The sequence below is a fragment of the Tupaia chinensis genome, unplaced genomic scaffold (assembly GCF_000334495.1).
Source record: "Tupaia chinensis unplaced genomic scaffold, TupChi_1.0 Scaffold000081_1, whole genome shotgun sequence".
Taxonomy (NCBI): Eukaryota; Metazoa; Chordata; class Mammalia; order Scandentia; family Tupaiidae; genus Tupaia; species Tupaia belangeri.
Window position 1 is genome coordinate 2,552,326 of NW_006159542.1, and position 23,068 is coordinate 2,575,393.

Here is a 23,068-nt window from a genome sequence, read left to right on the forward strand (position 1 = left end):
CCTGGAAATAAAAAAAAAAATCTTAAAAAAAAAAAAACTTACTACAAAGCTACAGTAATCAAATTATATTGGGGTCAGTTCTGTGGTAGAGTAATATTATGCTACTCAAGATAAGCTGGATCCCACAAGGCAACCATGGTTCAAATCCCCTTGGTTGGGGGCTCTGATGGGCTGAGAAACTGGAGGAAGGAAATTACAGCATGACCAGACCCTGTGGAGGGTACCTTCTTTCCCTCTCTCTTCTCTTCCTATCCCCATCGCCAACACCATTTCACATTTGCATATACACATACTGTATTATAAATAAAGAAAAAAAAATTGAATATGTATGATACTGACATAAAGGCAGGCAAACAGAAAATTTTAGTGCAACATAGCACTAAAAGTTCTAGGGAGATTAATCAAGCAAGAAAGAGAAACAAAGAGTACCCTAACTGGAAGAAAAGAAATAAAATTATCTCTATTCACAAATGGCATGATCACATGTGTATAAAAACCCTCCAGATTTCACACACACACACACACACACACACATACACACACAAAAGAACTAATAAATTCAGCCAAGTATCAGGATACAAAGTAAACACACAAAAATCAGTTGCATTTCAGGGCCAACAAGTGGTATAGTATAGTGGTTAAAGCGGTGGATTCCCACAACGCCCACCACAGTTTTAGTCCTGGACCTGGCAGCTTGAAAATCACACCAGGAGCATGAGTGTGCATGCTCAAAATCCTGAGAAGAGAATGGCGAAAGGACTGCAGTGTGGCCATCCCCCCTGGGGTGTGATTTCTCACTTTCCCTTTCTCTATCACTCTGTCTCTTTGCAGCCAGCACAAGTGCCTGATGGCAAAAACCTAAAATTAAGAAAGAAAGAAAGAAAGAAAGAAAGAAAGAAAGAAAGAAAGAAAGAAAGAAAGAAAGAAAGAAAGAAAGAAAGAAAGAAAGAAAAGAGAAGAAAAGAGAAGAAAAGAACAAAGCTAGTAGCCTCACGTTTCCTGATTTCAAAACTTACTACAGCGGCCGGCAGGTAGCGTGGTAGATAAGGGTGCTGGATTCCCACAAGGCAACCATGGTTCAAATTCCCTTGGTTGGGGGCTCTGATGGGCTGAGAAACTGGAGGAAGGAAATTACAGCATGACCAGACCCTGTGGAGGGTACCTTCTTTCCCTCTCTCTTCTCTTCCTATCCCCATCGCCAACACCATTTCATATTTGCATATACACATACTGTATTATAAATAAAGAAAAAAAATTGAATATGTATGATACTGACATAAAGGCAGGCAAACAGAAAAATAGCATAGGGCCAGCAGCGAGAACGTTGGTTAAGATGCTGGACTCCTACATGGCCAACTGTAGTTCATATCCCAGACCTGATAGCTTGCTCTCTTGCGCGCGCTCTCTCTCTCTCTCTCTCTCTAGCTTGCTCTCTTGCGCTCTCTCTCTCTCTCTCTCTCTCTCTGTCTCTGACTCCCTCTGGCAAGCACATATACCCTAGAGAAAAAAAATGTTAAATAATAATAATAAATAAAATTAAATAAACAATCCTTAAAAATACAAAAAGAACATAGCAGGCCAGAGATAAACCCTTGTATATATGATCAAAGGATTTTTGACAAGAGTGTCAATACCATTCAATGGGGAAAGGACAGCTATTTCAACAAATGGTGCTGGGAAAACTAGATACACACAGAAAAGAATAAAGCTAGACTCTTACCTAACACATATAGAAAAACAAACTCAAAATAGATTAAAGATCTAAATGTAAGACCTAAAACTATAAAACTCTTAGAAAAGAGCACAAGACAAAGCCTTCACAGTATTGGATTTGGCAATGATTTATTGAATAACATTAATGGCACAGGCAACAAAAAGGGGGGAAAAAACAGATAAACTGGACTTTGTAAAAATTCAAAAATCTTGCACATCAGAAAACATAAAATGAAGGCAACCTGGGACCAGCAGATGGCATAGTGGTTAAGGCGCTGGATTCCCACATGGCTGACCGTGGTTCAAGTCCTGGACTGGCAGCTTGAAATTCACACCAGGCATGAGTGCATGCGAGCCAAAAATCCCAAGAGAAAGGAAGAGAAGAGACTATAGCATGATCATCTCCCTGGGGCCTGATTTCTCACTTTGTCTCTTCGGTAAGCATATGAGCCCTGTAGCAAAAGATTGTGTCCTACAGCAAAAGATCTCTCTTAAAAAAAAAAAAAAAAAAAAAAAAGGGACCAGCAGTTAGTGTAATGGCTATGTCGCTGGACTCCCATGTAGTTGACCACGGTTCAAGTCCCAGACCCAGGGGCTTAAATTCATGCTGGGCACATGTGCGTACATGCCCAAGATCCCGAGAGGAGGATGGAGGAGAAGGGATTGCGGTGTGGTCATCCCCCCTGGGGGGTGATTTCTCACTTTCTGTCTTTCTGTCTCTCTGTCTCTCTTTGTCTTTCTGGTGAGTGCACGCGGCCTATAGCAAAAACCTCTCCAATCAATCAATCAATAAGGTAATCCATGATATGGAAAAAAATATTTGTAAGTTGTATATCTGATAACAAATTAACATCCAAAATAAAGATTCATAAAACTAAACAACAAAAACCTACTCAAAAATGGGCAAAGGACTTGAACAGACATTTCTCCAAAAGGGATACAGAAATGTCAAGCACATGAAAAGATGTTTTATCACTAATCTAGGGAAATACAAATCAAGAGATACTACCTCATACCCATCAAAAAAAAAACAGAAAATAGCAAGTGTTGTTGAGCATATGGAGAAACTGAAGCCCTTCTGCACTGTTGGAGAGAATGTAAAATGGCACAGCCAATACAGAAAATATGGTGTTTCCTCAACAAGTGGAAATTACCATATGATCCAACAGTTCCATTTCTGGGTATAGACCCTGGGTATATGCTCAGTCTGAGACAGAGATGTGAACGTGGGCCCACAAATCGCGGCAGTATTTGCAGAAGCTAAACTGCTGAAACATCTAATGCATCTATCAAAAGATGAACAAAGATTCAGCCTTAAAAATGGAAGGAAATCCAAACATACGCTACAACATGGATGAACCTTAAAGTGAAATAGGCCAGTCTCAGAAAGACAAACACTGTGATTCCAGTTCTATGAGGTACTCACAACAGTCAATTCACAGAAACAGGAAGTAAATTGCCAAGGGACAGCTGGAAATAGCAATGAGGACAGAGTTCCAGTCTTACAAGAAACAAAGTTATGGAGACGGCCAATAAGGACTGCACAAAATTATGAACATATTTAATATCACTGATCCGCACATCAAAAATGGTTAAAATGGTAAACGTTATGCACATTTTACCACAAGAAAAACACTGAAGGCAAAAAATATTAATTAACAAAGAAAAACTCTACCCAAATCTATTTGCCCCCAAAGCTGAGCTGGTCATAACTTAGATAAAAGGGAAGGCCTTTGGGGCTTACTTTCTTAACCAACACAGTACAGGATGTCGATTCCCAGATCATTTTGGCGGCAAGAGAGAAAACAGACTAGTTGTGGGAAAGACTGGCGTCAGGGAAACACGGTAGACTACTGTAACAACCAAAACAGGAAGGAAGTCTACATTAATGTCACCAATAGACACAGAGAGATGACGACCTTAACAGCACAAACTCGAGGAGATGTGACCATTTCCTTTACATGGGGTTTCAGTTAAGGAGGACTTATTTTTTTTCTTTTTCCACAAACATGACTAAGTTTCTGTTAGCACCATTTTTGGAGAAAAGCCACATGCAAAAAGAAACTAATTTGAGAGGGATTATCACCATGCATTCAGGATAAGTAGAAATTATACATAGTATATATTATATAATGAAGTTTAAAAAAATTCTTCTACAGGTAAAAAAAGAATGTCATTAATATTGTTATATACATCAATCCGCTTCCTGAATATCCACTAACACAGTTCTTTCTCTATACAGACATAAAAATTACAGATAGGCCATTTTCTCCAGAAAGAACAGATTACCTGAATGTTAGCTGGAAAAGTTTCAGCAGCTTGTCTAGAACGAAGGAGATGAGGGACGATCTTTAACTTGACTCTCGTACTGACTGGGTCCCTCTTCAGCTCTGGCTTCAGAACTGCTCCCTGTCAAGATATGTTTGGTTATAACTCAACATTTCAAAAAAGATTTTGTGTAATTATTTATTTATTTAATTCCATGTGTTACTATTATTTTTAAATTTGACCAGAGAGACAGAGAGAGAAACAGGAAAGCGAGAAAGCAAGCTGCCAGGTCTGGGGCTCAAATCACGGTCGGCCATGTGGGAATCCAGTGCCTTTAACCACCACACCACTTGCTGGCCCCTCAAGAAATATTTTGAACTGAAAAAGTCACAAGAGCTCATCTAAATCAGTGGTTTCTCACACTTGGTTGCAAAATTTCTTTATGCGCTTAAATATTCTGAAGGCCCAGGTGAAGTAACGCAATGGTAATACAACATTCTGCAAAAATAGAAGCCATCTGAAGATAGGGGATCAGTTCCTGAGTCGAGCTGTACACTCCAGGTCTGCAAGTACATCAACCTGTGATCTTGGTTGGTTGGGAAGTTTGGAGAAAGGCTCTCAGCTTAAGACTCTATTGAGAGTCCTCTTTCTCTCTCATGAAAGAAGTAACTTTTTAAAAAAATGTTACTGGGCCAGTGGTGGCATGGAGGTTAAGGCAGCTACATCCCACATGGCTGACTTGGTGGTAAGAACTGGACCCTGTGGCTTGAAAATTACACTGGTCACACATGTGTGCCCAAAATTCTAAGAGGAGAATGGACCAGAAGGGACTATGGCATGGCCATCACCCTTGGAGAATAATTTCTCACTTTCCCACTCTCTTTTTCTCTCTCTCTCAAGTGAGCTCACATGCCCTATAGAAAAGCAAAATGAAAACAACAATGACAACAACAAAAAAGGTGTTGTGGTATAGAAATGATGGTATAGACAGAAAGGCACATTCAAAGAAGGGATAAAATATAGATAAAAACTCCAAAGAGCTTTTTTGTTTATATAAGTATAAGCTATCAATATTTTTATTAGAAATTAAAACTGAGAAACTTTATAAGATTTTATTTGTTCAAAAACTTTAATAAACTCATAAAAAAAACTTCCATAAACAACATACTTTTATTTAAAAAAAAAAACTGTATCTTCCAAAACCAAAAACTGTACTGACAGTAATACTGTTTTACATTTTTTGCACATCTTTTCAACATCCACTATACTAGAAGACAGATGGAATCTTACGTATTCTTTGGCATTCAATCTGCTCTAATACGTTGCTTTGGTTGAAGTACATAACAAAAACCTAGCTTACACAGCTATGTGTTGGAAAAAGTGGGGATGAGTTTAGCCTTTTCAAAGAATTGTGGATATTCCTTTTTAATACCATATCAAAACTTCACAAACAACAGTTCCAAGGTAAGCTGCAATTTGGAGTTGAAAGCACAGCAATGAACCTTTGCTTACTCTGATACTACTTTCCACTAGTCTATCTGGCATTTGGATGGTTCCCTTACCTCTGTATGCTTTTACGTCACTGGTCATTGGAAAAATACTGGCTCCCTAAGTTAATTAAATGTTTTATCATACAATATCACACACACAAAAAATAAATCAGTACATTTTCTTACCACTACCATCAAAAAAATCTCTAAGTAATGGAAAGCTGTCAAGTCACTGTGGTGAATACAAGTTTCCCAAAATGCTAATTTTTACTTGAAAGTTCAACTTTTACCATTGCCAATAAATTGTGATAATGTTTTTAAAGTGCCACCTCATTTTTTTCCTCTCAGAGAAAATACTTGCTGAATACTCATTTCAATAACTATACTTTGCCTCAAGTAAAATCACTTTTGCTGTTTCATCAAAGATAGTCTCTTTTTAAGTTTTATTTGTTCCTTCCATGAGCTGAAGGGACAAAGAGGTGAGCAGAGGGAGGAAGGAACCTCAGTAGAGTCTTTACAATTCAGTCCACCCCAGCTTCAGCCACACGGTACCATAGGCGCACAGCAACAAGCACAGAGACCTTGGGGTGAACCCCGGGGCAGTCCCGTGTGCCCTCAGCATCACAGAGCACTGCACTGCCACTGTACCACCACGGCTGGTGAAGGATACTAAGGAAAGCTGAGTCCTCCTCTTTTTTGTGTTTATTTTTACCATGAGTACGTGACAGTAGAAAACAGAATGGCTGCTAGTATCAGTGACATAGCTTTGATCTGCGGTGAGGCCCCAGGAGCCACACCCACCATTTTTGTACCACCTGTGCAAATCCCAACAGTAAAAGAGCAGCTCATAATCTCTTGCCATCACAGACCCCCTTAGGAAAGCACTCTGTGGCCCCAAAAGGTCTGTGGATCCAGCTCTGAGAACCACCACTAATTTAATTCAATTCTTCATTTTCTACATAAGAACATGAGGCCCAGAGAAGTTCTGGAATCAGCCAGTCCTCTACTCTCAAAGACATTCACATGTGGCAATCTGAGGCTAGAATCCAGGGGTCCCATTTGCAATTTACACCACACTCAACCTAACAGGAGCTAGTACAATCTTTAAAACAACTATGAATAGCTGAAAAGGCAAGCAAGCAAACAACTTTTACACCTGTGGGATACTTTAAAACACAGTGAACTAAGCAGAATTGAGATTCTTAAGCAAAGACCTTGCACTGAGGCCTCAGAAGAAACCCTCTTTGTTCTAGATTCTAAACTAGGGTTTGAAAATTACACCCACAGGCCAAATATGGCCCACCATCTATTTTGATAAAACCTGTCAATTAAGAATCACCTCACATTTATCAACGGTTTTAAAAAAAGAGAAATAGCACTTGTGACATGCATGAAAATGATTATCGAAGTCAACCATCAGTAGCTGCACCTTTTACTGGAACACAGCCACAGTCATATTCATTCAGTTATTATTGCCTATGGCTGCTTTCATGTTATAACAGAGTTGAGTATTTGCAGCCTCAGAGAACATAAGGCCTACAAAGCTTAAAATGTTTCCAGAAAAAACTTTGTTAATCCCTTATCTAGATAATTTATCATCACTATTTAAGCACCTCAGTTGAAAAGATCAGATCCATTAAACTATGTTACCGGATTTTAATTTACCTAGGCTAGCATGGCTTAAAACAATTATTTCACATAGTAGCTTAAAACAAAATAACTGGGAGAAAATTTACAAATACATACAGTTCATGTGAATAAATGCTTTCTACACTGATATGAGAAGAAATCAAAACAACCTACCTCTTTTGTCTTCAGTGGTATATCACCAAGGTATACTTTGTACATCTTATTTACGATGGCAGGATTATTCCAGTCAATTAAGCTATGAAAGGTTTCAACACAGTTTGTTAAAATTGTATTTTCCTACAACTTCAATTCTAAAAATCCTCCCACTATTTATTACAAAAACAGAAAGTGTCAGAAACACATAAATGAAATGGGCAATAGACGCTGTAGAAGAAAGGAAAGGGACGGACTTCTATCAAAGTTAGTTTTAAACATACACACATGTACACACACATGAATCACTTATCCTGCCTTGATTCAACCAGATTGATGTATCCAGTTTTTTCACGATTTGTTTAATATTATTTATTATTATTTAATTTGACCAGAGAGAGGGAGAAAGTGATGCAGGTCCCAAGACTGCTATATCCAAAGACCCAATTTGGTACCACACATGAAAACTGAACTGTGTTCCTATATATTAATAGGGGGTTCTCAAGGCCAATCCCATGGAGCAACTCGAACAGAGCAGAGCTATATATTACTTAAAATTTTTTTATTATTAAGGTTTTTGCTATAGGGTGCGTGCGCTCGCCAGACAGACAGAGACAGACAGAGAGACAGAAAGCAAGAAATCACCCTCCAGGGAGGATGGCCACGCCGCAATCCCTTCTCCTCCATTCTCATCTTGGGCATACACGCACACGCACCCGGCGTGAGTTTAAGCCACCGGGTGCGGGACTCGAACCGTGGTCGCCTATGTGGGAGTCCAGTGACATAGCCATTATGCTAACTGCTGGTCCCTATACTACACTTATTTAAAAAGCCCTGGGACTGATTATGGTCTTCCATTTAACCACTTGGAAATTCAAAAGCGATAAAGAAAGTAAAAACAACTTTTCACCTATTAAAACCACACCCTAGGAAGCATACAATCCATTGTATTTTGGGATTTTTTTAAAAAGATTTATTTAATATTTACTTTATTTATTTATTTATTTATTTATTTATTTATTTATTTTAATTTGACCAGAGAGAGAGAGAGAGAAAGAAGCAAGCAAGCCACTAGGTCCAAGAATCCCACATGGCTGACCATGGTTCGAGTCCCAGACCCAGTGGCTTGAAAATCATGCTGGGCACATGTGCTTGAGTGCCCGAGATCCAGGAAGAATAATGGATTGTGGTGTGGTCATCCCCCCAGGGGGTAATTTTTCTGTTTCTGTCTCACTGTCTCTGTCTTTATCTCCAGTGAATGCAAACGCCCTATGCCAAAAACCTCTTTTAAAAAAATAAAAAGTAAATTGGGATATAAAGTGATGGCTCCTACCCTCTACTGCAAACACGGCCCAATCATTTTATAAACCTAGCAGTAACACAATCCTTCTCCCTTGGCTAATGAGGTTTTATAATACTGTCTTCTCTCTGCCTTTTGACACTGGTTCTGCTTTCAAGCCTTCATTTGCAGTTTATCAATCTGCCTCTTTTTCAGACACCTACAATCCTGCTACCATCAAAGACACTCTATGATTCATATTACCATCATATCACTCTATTTTACGTATTATTCACCTACATCTTTCCTCAGCTAATGGCCTACCTAATCTTCAACTCTACCACTGCTTTCCTTCTATAGTACTGCAACTTTAAGGATCTCTGGCAAAACACACAAACACTTCAGTAAAACAAACCAAAAGCTTAGTAGTTCATTATTTTTTTATTATTATTTATTTAATTTTATTTATTCATTCATTTATTTTTTTAATTTGACCAGAGAGAGACACACAGAGAGAAAGAGAGGGAAAGGGACAAAGGAAGCTGCCAGGTCTTGGACTTGAACCATGGTCAGCCATGTGGGAGTGTCCATCACCTTAACCACCATGCCACTTGATGGTCCCCAGTAGTAGTTCATTATTAAGAATAATTTTCACTCTCCTTTTTTCCTTCTTCCCATTTTTCTAGCATTTTTTAGTTTTTCTCATTATGTGTGCTGTTAAAATTCAGAAATAAATATAGAAAATAAAATTCTTTATTATCAACACTATATTCCTATTCCTTTTCAATACTATAGACACTAATTTGATGTATCTTTTTCTAGACTTCTTTCTTACGCATGTAAAAAAAAAGTAGATGAATGGGGCCAGCAGGTGGCATTGTGGTTAAGGGCACTAGACTCCCACATGGCCAACCATGGTTCATGACCGGGACCTCTCTCTCTCTCTCTCTCTCTTTCTCTCTCTCTCTCTCCCTCCCCCTCCCTCTCCCTCTCTCTCTCTCTCTCTCTCTCTCTCTCTCTTTCTCCCTCTCTCCCTCTCTCTCTCTCTGCCCCTCTCTGGTCAAATTAAAATAAAGTTAAATAAAATCATTTTTTACAAAGTAGATGGAGGGCTGATCCTATAGTCAGGTGGTTAAGGGAGTGAACTCTTTCATGGTTGACTGCAGTTTGGATCTCTGCTCTGGCAGCTTTGAGCAGGTATACACATGCCAGGCACATGTGTGTGCGCCTACTCAAAATCCCCACAGCAAGGAAAAACTGAGGCGAAGGGATTGCAGTGTGATTACACCCCAGTAGGGAGTCCTTTTTCCTTCCTCTCCTCTCCTCTCTCTCTCTGAGAATACATGTGTCCACTAGCAATTAAGATTAAAAAAAAAAAAAAATGGTGGGTGGGTATGGCAGGCAAAGAGATAAAGAAAGAGATAAATGACAGGTGTATGACCTGAAGAGGAACTTCTCTTCGACAAAATGGGATAATTGTTGCCTATTGCTCCCAACTTACTTTTTATCTTAAAACAGTTTATAACTTTTACGGAAAAAAACGCATACATTTATTTTTACCAGACCAAAATACTTAAGCATCGCACTTCTATTTCCAACAATCAAAGTCACTACTTGATTATAAATAATGGGGCGGGCCATTTCTCACAGGAAGAGAAGTTTTAAAGGAAGATTTTTTTTGATACTTCAAAACCAAATTCCTTACAAGGAGATACCAGGAAAATTTGGTTATAAACAGCATAAAGGAATTCAGACATGGGAGGAATGCTAAGTACAAAAGTACACTTTGCCAGATTCCCAAATTCATACAGTCAGCAAGAATGTGACCAGCACCAACTCCATGACTAACGCCCTCCCCTTCTACGCCAGCCTACGTGCTCTCTAGTGGTGAGCTAGTCCCAACCACCAACAACGCACACACACAGTTCAACAAGCAAAGACACAGTGAAGTTCATTTCTAAATTCAGTTATATCTACCTATGCTGGTCGTTCTAGAGAAAGAAAACTACAATACATGCAATGCTTTGTGACCTATCTACATGCCACAGTCTTCTAGCATACTGTGACATAATTATAAACATGAATATAAATGTGAACAAGAACTACCTCATAATTTGACTTTTTAATTAAATGTCTATATCTTTTTCATGTTAGTCTTCAATCTTCACACATGTCACTTTTAAATTTTACAATCAGTATACTTATCATTTTGCATTTTGCTTCATTCATTTGCCATTAACTGGGAACAATTTATGTGTTGCTATCTTATTTTTATAATCATTTCAACAGAATTATAATATTCTATAAAGATGCAGACAGTAATTTACTTAACTATATCCCTGTTGTGTAAAACAAATTTGTTTCTTTCTACTCTTTTACCATTTCTTTTTTTTTTAAAGCCTGTATACACCCTTGAGATAGAGATCGAGAAGGAGGGTGGGAGAAAACACTCATGGGGCACCATCACACTGCAAGCCGTTCTTCTCCATTCTCCACCCTGTTGGGATTTAGAGCACACATGCACAAGCACCTGATGTGTCTGTCAAACCAGTGGGTCTGGTACTTAAACTGCAGGGTTGGCCATGTGGGAGCCAGCTGCTTTAACCACCAAGCCACAAAGCTATCCCTGTTTCCACCTTTTAAGTAATTATGGGAAATGGTATAATGAACCAATCTGTAATATTTTTCTAAATATAATTTTTTTTTCATTTTTTTTAATGATTTCCTTAAAATGAATTCCCAAAGTCAGATTTAGATAAAAGGGTGTCAATGTTTTTAGGACGCATTACTTACTGCAAACTGCTTTCCAAAAATTATTTCAATTTAATGCAACTCAACAGGGCATAAGAATAAGAACAGCAGCTTCTGGCTAGGTTATAACAACATAGGTCAGTAGGGGCTGCTACATGATGCTGGAGACTATATGAAAAAGCTCCGGGTTCACATCCCAGGTCCACCTCAACAGAGTATACTCACGGATGCAGTCATGACTGACTGGCTGCAGAACGTGGGAGAGGATAAGAACATGAAAATCCTATTGAGGGTCTGTCTATGTCAGTCTGTGTGTGTGTGTGTGTGTGTGTGTGTGTGTGTGTGTGTCTCATGTGAAGAATATAATTTAGAAAAACAAGAGCAGTTTCAATGGAAATGTAAGTAAATTTCTCAACTGCTACACATTTTAATTATCAACAAACATAAATTGGTACCCCATTGTTCCATTGTTCACTGGTTTTATTCGTTATACAGAATATATTTTTTAAGAATTACTTTATTTGGTGCCAGCAGGTGGCATGGTGGTTAAGGTGCTGGACACTCCCACATGGTCGACCACAGTTCAAGCCCTGGACCTGGAGGCTTGCTTTCTCACATTCCCTCTCTCTGTCTTTCCCTCTGGTCAAATTAAAATAAATGAATGAATAAATAAAATTAAATAATTATCTTTAATTTTTTAATTAATTTTATTCATCTTTTTTTAATTTTTAATTATTTAATTTTATTTATTATTGTTTTTATTTTCAATTTGACTAGAAAGACAGGAGGGGGAATGAGAAAGCCCAGGATTCAAATCACAGACAGCCACGTGGGAGTCCAGCACACTTTAACCACCATGCCACCTGTTGGCCCCCAGAATGTTTTCTGTAAGTCTATTTACTACTTATATCTCCTTCTGCATGAACCAGGAACTATTCAGCACATCTTTTAATAAAATTGATTTTCAATGTGTTAACCATATATACACATATTCTTTATTAGAAGCAATCTAGAATGATTTGAGGAAAAAAAGAGAATGAAAAATTATTAATTTCTTGGATCTGACATCAATGTAGATTTTAAGTTCATTTACTTAGCCAAAAAGTCTTCTTTCTTTTTTAATTTGCCAGAAGGCATGTGTACTCACCAGAAATAAGGGGATGAGAAGGTGTCCCTCACTGAGGGTAGTCATGCCATAATCTGTTCTCCATTTCTCCACCCATTTTAGGATTTGTGCATGCATGCACAAGTGCCCGGCATATTTTTCAACCCACAGGGTCTGGGACTCAAAAATGCAGTCAGCCATGTGGGATCCACGCGCCTTACCCACCATTCCACCAACTGGCCCCCAAAATCTGGTTTCTTATGACGATGTTCCTAACATATTGATGCTTTAAATTCCATCTTCAACAGCTTTACATCTTATATAGAACTATGCTCCTTTGCAAACTCTATCACAAATTAGGTATATTTCATAATCTCAACTAAATGTCTCATTACATAAAACCTTCAAGAAGAAATACACGTGGGGCCAGAGTGTGGGTAATGGTGGCATGGTGGGTAATGCACTAGATTCCCACATGGCTGACTGCAGTTCGAATCCCAGGCCTGGAGGCTTGCTTTCCTCTCTGTCTCTCTCTGGTCAAATTAAACAAATAATAATGATAATAATAAATGTAGTAAAATAATTATTTAAAAAAAGAATACATGATAAGTAAGCTTTTAGAAATCTACACATTTCTATTTTGAAATCATAATTAAAAAGCAGTTACCTCTGCTTGCTTTTCAGCTCCAGGTCCGCTGCCGTTGCCACACTGTGGCGTGTGTCACTGGAAGCAATCACCAGGTGAAGAACAGCTTCGAGTTCAGGCACCTGCTCAGCTTCTATGAATTTTACTATGCCCAATTTGCACTATAGATAAAAGAAGAGAGAGTAAAAAAAGAGAACACCCACTAAAAGGATTATTTAACTTCCCAGTGTGTTTATATACCAAAGCTTAACAGTACCAAGAATAGCAGCTACTATTTAGGCTTATGATGTGCCAGGGACTATACTGCATATACACATTCATGATCTCATTTATCCCTTACCATTACTGAGATAGCTATGATTATACTTTCTTTTTTAGAAGTTTTTGTCATAGGGCGTGTGTGCTCACCAGAGAGAGAGAGACAGACAGAAACAGCAAGAAGGAAAGTGAGAAATCAACCCCCAAGAGGAGATGGTGGTCCCAGAATCCCTTCTCTTTTATTCTCCTCCTGAGATGCTGGGTATATACACATGTGTGACTAGCTTGATTTTCAAGCCGTCGAGTTCAGAACTCAAACCACAGTCAGCCACATGGGAGTCCAGAGACATAATCTCCACGTCATCTGTTGGCCCATTACACTCATTTTTCAGATGAAGAAACTGAGGAAAGGCTTAAGAAATTAGACACACAGTAAGTGATGTAGGCAATATTAAACCCAAGTCTCTCTGACTCCAAAACTATTACAATGCACAGCATCCCTGCTATGGACTCAACTGCCTCTCTAGAGTGATGAAGCCCTGAAGTCCAAATATGAGGCCACTAGGTAAGAGGGAAGTACGTTTGGAATAAAGTACTCCATGGCTTGTTCTAACTGATCAAAAAGAACTAAACAACGCACATTCTATGGATTTTTACTGTATTGTTAACATACTAATTCTTGTCCTTCATATTCTTAGAAACTAAAAGTAAAAAATATTATTTAAAAAGCATTCTATCTGGGGCCAACGAATGGCATAATGGTTTCATCACTGGAGTCCCATGTAATCAACCAGGGGTCAAGTCCTGGACTCAGTGACTTAGAACTCAAGTTGGGCGTGTGTGCAGGCGTGTCCAAAATCCTGAAAGAAGAAGGAAGGAAAAGGGATTGTGGCATGGCCAACCGGTTGAGGGATTATTACTCACTTTCTCTCTGTCTCTCTCTGGTGAGTGAATGCACCCTATAGCAAAAATCTCCCCAATAAATAAATAAAAATAAAATGCACTTGAGGCTGGCAGGTGGCATGGTGATTAAGGCACTGAACTCCCACATGGTCAACCAGTTTGAGTCCTGGACCTGGTAGCTTGCTTTCTCACTTTCCCTCTCTGTCTCTCTGGTCAAGTTAAAAAATAATAAATAAAATTATATAAATAATTCCTTAAAAAATAATAAAATGCACTCTATTCAATGGAGGTGAAATTCTAATCAGTATTCAATCTAACTGGCTACAATGACACACAGACTAAAGAATGATTCCATTTAGAATTTAATGCAATGTGAAGGAGTTATGAATTTCATTGTAAATAATGCTGTCTAGAATAAATACCCTTCATCTCTACTTTTTAAAAAAATCACAGGGTGGGAACCAGCAGTTAGTGTAATGGCTATGTCACTGGACTCCCACGTCCGGACCCAGTGGCTGAAAACTCACACCGGGCGCATGTGCGTGCGTGCCCAAGATCCCGAGAGGAGAATGGAGGAGACGGGATTGCGGCGTGACCATCACCCCCTGGGGGGTGATTTCTCGCTTTCTGTCTCTATGTTTCTCTCTGTCTGGCGAGCGCACACGCCCTATAGCAAAAACCTCTCAAAAAAAAAAAAAAAAATCACAGGGCCATGGGAACCAGCAGGTGGCATGGTGGCTAAGGCACTGAACACTCTCACATGGCCAACTGCAGTTCGAGTACTGGACCTGGTGGCTTACTTTCTCATTTTCTCTCTCTCTTTCTCTCTCTCTCTCTCTCTCTCTCTGTGTGTGTGTGTGTATGTGTGTGTGTGTGTGTGTATCTCTGTTCAAATTAAAAGAAATGGATGAATAAATAAAATGAAATAAATAATTTAAAAAAAAAAAAATCACAGGGCCAGTTCATGGCATGATGGATAAGGTAGGTGGATCTCACACAGCTATGCAGTTTGAGTCAGGGACCTGGAAGCTTGAGAAACACACAGGGTATATATGTACATATGTGCCCAAGGTCCCAAACATCAGGCAAAATGGAGAAGGGACGGTGGTGTGACCATTCCCCACAAAGAGTGCCTTCTTACTCTTTCCTCCCCTTCTCTCTCCGACAAGCACATGCACTTTCTGGCAAAAATTCAAAAACTGAAAAGGAAGTTACACAATAGCTCTTTTTCTTAAAAAAGAATTATTTTATTTATTATTATTATTATCATCTTATTAATTTGCTACAGGGCATATTTGCTTACTAGGGAGAGAGAGAGCGGGAAAGTGAGAAACTGAACTGCCAAGTCCGGGACTTGAATCCTGACCGGCCATGTAGGAGTCCAGCATCTTAAGCACCACACCACCTGCTGGCCCCATAATAGTCTTTACACATATGAATCACGACAAAGTTTACAATCATTAAATGAAAAGGATGCAGTTTAAAAAGGTATAATGGATCATAAAAAAATTTGCCTTCACTCCTCTGCTCAACACAACTTACTTGAAACAAGAACAACCATGGCAAAAACTCAAAATATTTACGTTTTAAACCATAGAAAAAGGACAGTTCTGGAAGTCAAGTACACAAAGAAATAAACAAAACAAAAATAAAAACATTTAAAGAAAAATGAAACTAGGGGCCAGCAGGTGATGTGATAGTTAAGGTGCAGGACATTCCCACATGGCCGACCACGGTTCAAGTCCTGGACCTCTCTGTGTGTCTGTCTTCCTCTGGTCAAATTAAGATAAATGAATGAATAAATAAAATTAAATAAATGATTCTTCAAAAAATAAATAAATAAAACTGATACAAATGCCAATCAACAGGAGCTATTAAAAAGTATTATGTATAATTAAATGCTATATAAATAATTAAAAAGGATGACTTTTTTAAAAACTTGAAGTACTGGTAAACAAAAAACAAATAACATATTAAATGACATGTAAAAAGTACTATTTGACATATAAAAAAGTATCATATAAAGCTTTTTATATACATGCACACCCCACACACACACAGACAGCTAACTATACAAGAATAACAAAGGTAGCAGGATTCCCATAGTTTTTAATTTCTCTAAATATGTTTTTGGTCACATAATTACAATTTATTTTATAATTAGGAAAAAATATTTTTATTCAAAAGAAAAAATACAAAATAAAAAAATTTTTGAGAGGTTTTTGCTATAGGGCTTGTGCACTTACTAGAAAGACAGAGAGACAGAATGTGAGAAATCACCCCCCAGGGGGGATGGCTACACCACAATCCCTTCTCCTCCATTTTCCTCTTGGGATCATGGCCACGCACGCACGTGCGCTCGGTGTGAGTTTAAGCCACCGGGTCCAGGACTCGAACTGCAGTCGACTACATGGGAGTTCAGTGATATAGCCATTACACCAACTGCTAGTCCCCAAAATAAATTATTTTAAAAGAGGAAAATAGCTTTTATCCTTGAAACCAAACTGCTCATTTCAGCACTAGATTATGAAATTAGTGAAACACAGAGATCTTATAATTTTGCATATAATTTAACTTTAACAATTATTCTCAAGAATCTGTACCTTCAGCTCTCAGAAAGACTTAATTTCAAACCCTGGTACCAGAAGTAAGACTGGTACATCTCAAAATCTCAGTTCCTTTTAGAAAATGAAATTAAGAATTTCTTTTTTTTTTTGGAGAGGTTTTTGCTATAGGGCACGTGTGCTGACCAGGAAGACAGAGAGAGAGAGAGCCAGAAAGTGAGAAATAATCCCCAGGGGGATGGCCATGCCACTATCCCTTCTCCTCCATTCTCCTCTCGGGATCTTGGGCACACACACACACTTGCCCAGTGCGAGTTTAAGCCACTGGGTCCGGGACTCGAACTGCGGTCGCCTACATGGGAGTCCAGCAACACAGCCATTACGCCAACTGCTGGTCCCAGAACTAACAATTTCTATATCCCCTTAAGTTGCTATGAGGATTAAATGAGATAATGCATTCAAAATACTTGTATAATGCCTGTTCACGGATCACACAAAGCAAAGAGTACCATCTGCTATTATCTTCCTTACACCATGCTTTAAAGAGGGAGACTAAAAGGGGGGGCCCAGCAGGTAGCATGGTAGTTAAAGCAGCTGGATCCCACATGAACTGCATGGTTTGAGTTCCAGACCCTGAGACTTGAAAAACATGAGACTCACATGTGCATGTATGCCCAAAATCCAGAAAGGAAAAGGAAGGAGAAGGGATTGTGACATGGCTATCCTTCATGGGAGATGATTTCTCACTTTCTCCCCTCTGTCTCTCTCTGGTGAGTACTCACAGCTTATAGCAATACTAAAAAATTGTACCAGTAGGTGATGTGGAGATTACAGTGTTGGATTCCACATAGTTTCCTCAGTTCAAGTTCCAGACCTGACAGCTTTAGAATCACGCCAGGCACATGTGTATGCATGACTGAAATCCAAAAGGAGAGTGGAGAAAAAGGGACTGCAGTATGAACATCTCCCCTGCCCAGAGGGGGTAATTTTTTACTTTCCTTCCCTCTCCCTCACTGTCTCTCTCTCTCTCTCTCTGGTGAGTGCATGAGGCTTATAGCAAAATTTTTTTTAAATAATAAAATAAAAAATAAAAGGGAGAAATTCCTATAAAACATGAAGAAGCAAATCTGCAAATACAAATCAATTAAAATTCCTGGTGAATACATTCTATAAAGTTGCAAGTGGCAAGAATGCCCCCACTAGCCTCTCTTCCCCTCTCCTGGTAACATCTTTTAAAATTTACTATAGGGCACTTCTGCTCACCAGAAAGAGACAGAGAGGGAGAAAGTGAGAAAGCAAGACACCAGGTTTGGGACTCGAACTAAAGCTGACCATATGAGGGTCTAGTGCCTTAACAACCACGCCACCTGCTGACCCTCACCCACACACCCTATAACATTTTTTGATGATTGTTTTGATAAATGGTCATTTACATTTCTGAAAAGAAAAGGCTCAAATCACTTAGAGTGCCATGGAGAGATGAAAGCAAGGAATGGGAGACTAATGCCTGTTGCCTGAATTCCAGAATTACAAACTGATCTTATCTGTTCTCCCTGAGGTGCCTGATGACAGACACAGTGAGGCACCTTCTCTGTAGAGCACGATTTTTAAAAGCTGCTCAGAGAATATCTGTGTCCTGTTTAAATCCAGAATAAAATTCTTAAGACCAATTTTTAAATCATATGTGCCCAAGGTCCCAAACATCAGGCAAAATGGAGAAGGGACGGTGGTGTGACCATTCCCCACAAAGAGTGCCTTCTTACTCTTTCCTCCCCTTCTCTCTCCGACAAGCACATGCACTTTCTGGCAAAAATTCAAAAACTGAAAAGGAAGTTACACAATAGCTCTTTTTCTTAAAAAAGAATTATTTTATTTATTATTATTATTATCATCTTATTAATTTGCTACAGGGCATATTTGCTTACTAGGGAGAGAGAGAGCGGGAAAGTGAGAAACTGAACTGCCAAGTCCGGGACTTGAATCCTGACCGGCCATGTAGGAGTCCAGCATCTTAAGCACCACACCACCTGCTGGCCCCATAATAGTCTTTACACATATGAATCACGACAAAGTTTACAATCATTAAATGAAAAGGATGCAGTTTAAAAAGGTATAATGGATCATAAAAAAATTTGCCTTCACTCCTCTGCTCAACACAACTTACTTGAAACAAGAACAACCATGGCAAAAACTCAAAATATTTACGTTTTAAACCATAGAAAAAGGACAGTTCTGGAAGTCAAGTACACAAAGAAATAAACAAAACAAAAATAAAAACATTTAAAGAAAAATGAAACTAGGGGCCAGCAGGTGATGTGATAGTTAAGGTGCAGGACATTCCCACATGGCCGACCACGGTTCAAGTCCTGGACCTCTCTGTGTGTCTGTCTTCCTCTGGTCAAATTAAGATAAATGAATGAATAAATAAAATTAAATAAATGATTCTTCAAAAAATAAATAAATAAAACTGATACAAATGCCAATCAACAGGAGCTATTAAAAAGTATTATGTATAATTAAATGCTATATAAATAATTAAAAAGGATGACTTTTTTAAAAACTTGAAGTACTGGTAAACAAAAAACAAATAACATATTAAATGACATGTAAAAAGTACTATTTGACATATAAAAAAGTATCATATAAAGCTTTTTATATACATGCACACCCCACACACACACAGACAGCTAACTATACAAGAATAACAAAGGTAGCAGGATTCCCATAGTTTTTAATTTCTCTAAATATGTTTTTGGTCACATAATTACAATTTATTTTATAATTAGGAAAAAATATTTTTATTCAAAAGAAAAAATACAAAATAAAAAAATTTTTGAGAGGTTTTTGCTATAGGGCTTGTGCACTTACTAGAAAGACAGAGAGACAGAATGTGAGAAAACACCCCCCCAGGGGGGATGGCTACACCACAATCCCTTCTCCTCCACTCTCCTCTCGAGACCTTGGGCACACATGCACACGTGCCCGGTGTGAGTTTAAGCCACCGGGTCCAGGACTCGAACTGCAGTCGACTACATGGGAGTTCAGTGATATAGCCATTACACCAACTGCTAGTCCCCAAAATAAATTATTTTAAAAGAGGAAAATAGCTTTTATCCTTGAAACCAAACTGCTCATTTCAGCACTAGATTATGAAATTAGTGAAACACAGAGATCTTATAATTTTGCATATAATTTAACTTTAACAATTATTCTCAAGAATCTGTACCTTCAGCTCTCAGAAAGACTTAATTTCAAACCCTGGTACCAGAAGTAAGACTGGTACATCTCAAAATCTCAGTTCCTTTTAGAAAATGAAATTAAGAATTTCTTTTTTTTTTTGGAGAGGTTTTTGCTATAGGGCACGTGTGCTGACCAGGAAGACAGAGAGAGAGAGAGCCAGAAAGTGAGAAATAATCCCCAGGGGGATGGCCATGCCACTATCCCTTCTCCTCCATTCTCCTCTCGGGATCTTGGGCACACACACACACTTGCCCAGTGCGAGTTTAAGCCACTGGGTCCGGGACTCGAACTGCGGTCGCCTACATGGGAGTCCAGCAACACAGCCATTACGCCAACTGCTGGTCCCAGAACTAACAATTTCTATATCCCCTTAAGTTGCTATGAGGATTAAATGAGATAATGCATTCAAAATACTTGTATAATGCCTGTTCACGGATCACACAAAGCAAAGAGTACCATCTGCTATTATCTTCCTTACACCATGCTTTAAAGAGGGAGACTAAAAGGGGGGGCCCAGCAGGTAGCATGGTAGTTAAAGCAGCTGGATCCCACATGAACTGCATGGTTTGAGTTCCAGACCCTGAGACTTGAAAAACATGAGACTCACATGTGCATGTATGCCCAAAATCCAGAAAGGAAAAGGAAGGAGAAGGGATTGTGACATGGCTATCCTTCATGGGAGATGATTTCTCACTTTCTCCCCTCTGTCTCTCTCTGGTGAGTACTCACAGCTTATAGCAATACTAAAAAATTGTACCAGTAGGTGATGTGGAGATTACAGTGTTGGATTCCACATAGTTTCCTCAGTTCAAGTTCCAGACCTGACAGCTTTAGAATCACGCCAGGCACATGTGTATGCATGACTGAAATCCAAAAGGAGAGTGGAGAAAAAGGGACTGCAGTATGAACATCTCCCCTGCCCAGAGGGGGTAATTTTTTACTTTCCTTCCCTCTCCCTCACTGTCTCTCTCTCTCTCTCTCTGGTGAGTGCATGAGGCTTATAGCAAAATTTTTTTTAAATAATAAAATAAAAAATAAAAGGGAGAAATTCCTATAAAACATGAAGAAGCAAATCTGCAAATACAAATCAATTAAAATTCCTGGTGAATACATTCTATAAAGTTGCAAGTGGCAAGAATGCCCCCACTAGCCTCTCTTCCCCTCTCCTGGTAACATCTTTTAAAATTTACTATAGGGCACTTCTGCTCACCAGAAAGAGACAGAGAGGGAGAAAGTGAGAAAGCAAGACACCAGGTTTGGGACTCGAACTAAAGCTGACCATATGAGGGTCTAGTGCCTTAACAACCACGCCACCTGCTGACCCTCACCCACACACCCTATAACATTTTTTGATGATTGTTTTGATAAATGGTCATTTACATTTCTGAAAAGAAAAGGCTCAAATCACTTAGAGTGCCATGGAGAGATGAAAGCAAGGAATGGGAGACTAATGCCTGTTGCCTGAATTCCAGAATTACAAACTGATCTTATCTGTTCTCCCTGAGGTGCCTGATGACAGACACAGTGAGGCACCTTCTCTGTAGAGCACGATTTTTAAAAGCTGCTCAGAGAATATCTGTGTCCTGTTTAAATCCAGAATAAAATTCTTAAGACCAATTTTTAAATTTCCAGAAGAAATATATAAAGGAGACATGCTCTTTCCCAAATTGCCCCTTGTGAAGTAAAGCGGCTTCTGACTTTACACAAAATGGACAGCCCTAAAAAGGTGGATAGTGTAAGAAAAACTGTATTTTAACTGCACCAAAGGAACTAGATGATTATTAAACCCATAATTAAAAACTGAAATGACAGACATTAAATATACTCAATGCATAAGTTGGTTGTGTTTTATACTTGAAATTTGTAATAAGTATTACAAAGCTAAATAGCATTTCCCACTCCTCCCTGCCCCTAGGGCTTTAACAAAAATCTGACAAGATGAAGACAACACATTACATCAACTGCTTCTTCAAACATATTTTATCGGAAAGACTGAATATCCTGGCAGTATTTTACACAGGGTTCATGGACTTCACTACAGCAGGTGCTCAGGGCCAGCTACACTGTGAGCAAGCAGCGTGTGGTACCTGTTCCAACTGTTCCGGTGTCCATGGGTTATCGCCAATAACTCGTTTAGCTGCGTAAAAGCTCATTCCTGGGGGAGGCTGTGGGATTCCAGAACCTCCCCCACTGCTGTTGGACGAGGAACCCTGTGCTGAAGATGAATTTTGGCGACTCTGAGATTCATTTAACACATATCTAGAAAAGAAATAAAATGTTCACCCTTTATAAATAAAACACAGGCATATATAACATTCAGTCATATTCTGTCCTCCTATGGTATTTTGCTAAAAGAATAAACATTTGTCATTACAATCCCATCTAAAAATTTTAAAGATATTTAGAAAAAATATCTACATCTTTGGCAAATTAACCAAAAGAGTCCATGACTCTAACGACTAACAGTTATCAAAAATGGATAGAATTATTTTGGGGAACCAGCAGTTAGCGTAATGGCTATGTTGCTGGACTCCCACGTAGTTGACCGTGGTTCGCGTCCTGGACCCAATGGCTTAAAACACGCCGGGCGCGTGTGCGTGCATGCCCAAGATCCCGAGAGGAGAATGGAGGAGAAGGGATTGCGGTGTGACCATCCCCCCTGGGGGGTGATTTCTCGCTTTCTGTCTCTCTGTCTGTCTCTGTCTGTCTGGCGAGCGCACGCGCCATATAGTGAAAATCTCTTTAAAAAAAAAAAAAAAGAAAGAATTATTTTGTTCACTCTCAAAATATAAACTACTGGTCCACAAGTTGCTACGGGACCACTGCACTTTGGCTTTCTAGTTGACAAAAACAGAAGATTTGTTGACTGAGGCTGGGAGAGAGGGAGTGTAACTGTTCCAAATCCAAACAGAGAGGTTTTTTTTTTTGGAGAGGTTTTTGCTACAGGGTGTGTGCGCGCTCACCAGAGAGAAAGAGAGGCAGAAAGTGATGGCCACGCCGCAATCCCTTCTCCTCTCGGGATCCTGGGCATGCATGCAAACGCGCCCGGCTTGAGTTTAAGCCAACCGG

At 39.1% G+C, this 23,068-nt stretch overlaps 1 protein-coding gene across 1 annotated transcript in view; it reads right to left on the bottom strand.

Moving 5' to 3' along the window:
- Positions 1–23,068, bottom strand: part of ECPAS (Ecm29 proteasome adaptor and scaffold) — a gene marked incomplete in the record, with an annotated part of 131,961 nt that overhangs the window by 70,755 nt on the left and 38,138 nt on the right. The window contains 4 exon segments of the mRNA XM_027769442.1: positions 4,003–4,122; positions 7,275–7,356; positions 13,056–13,195; positions 22,087–22,258. Coding sequence (XP_027625243.1) covers positions 4,003–4,122; positions 7,275–7,356; positions 13,056–13,195; positions 22,087–22,258 — 514 coding nt within the window.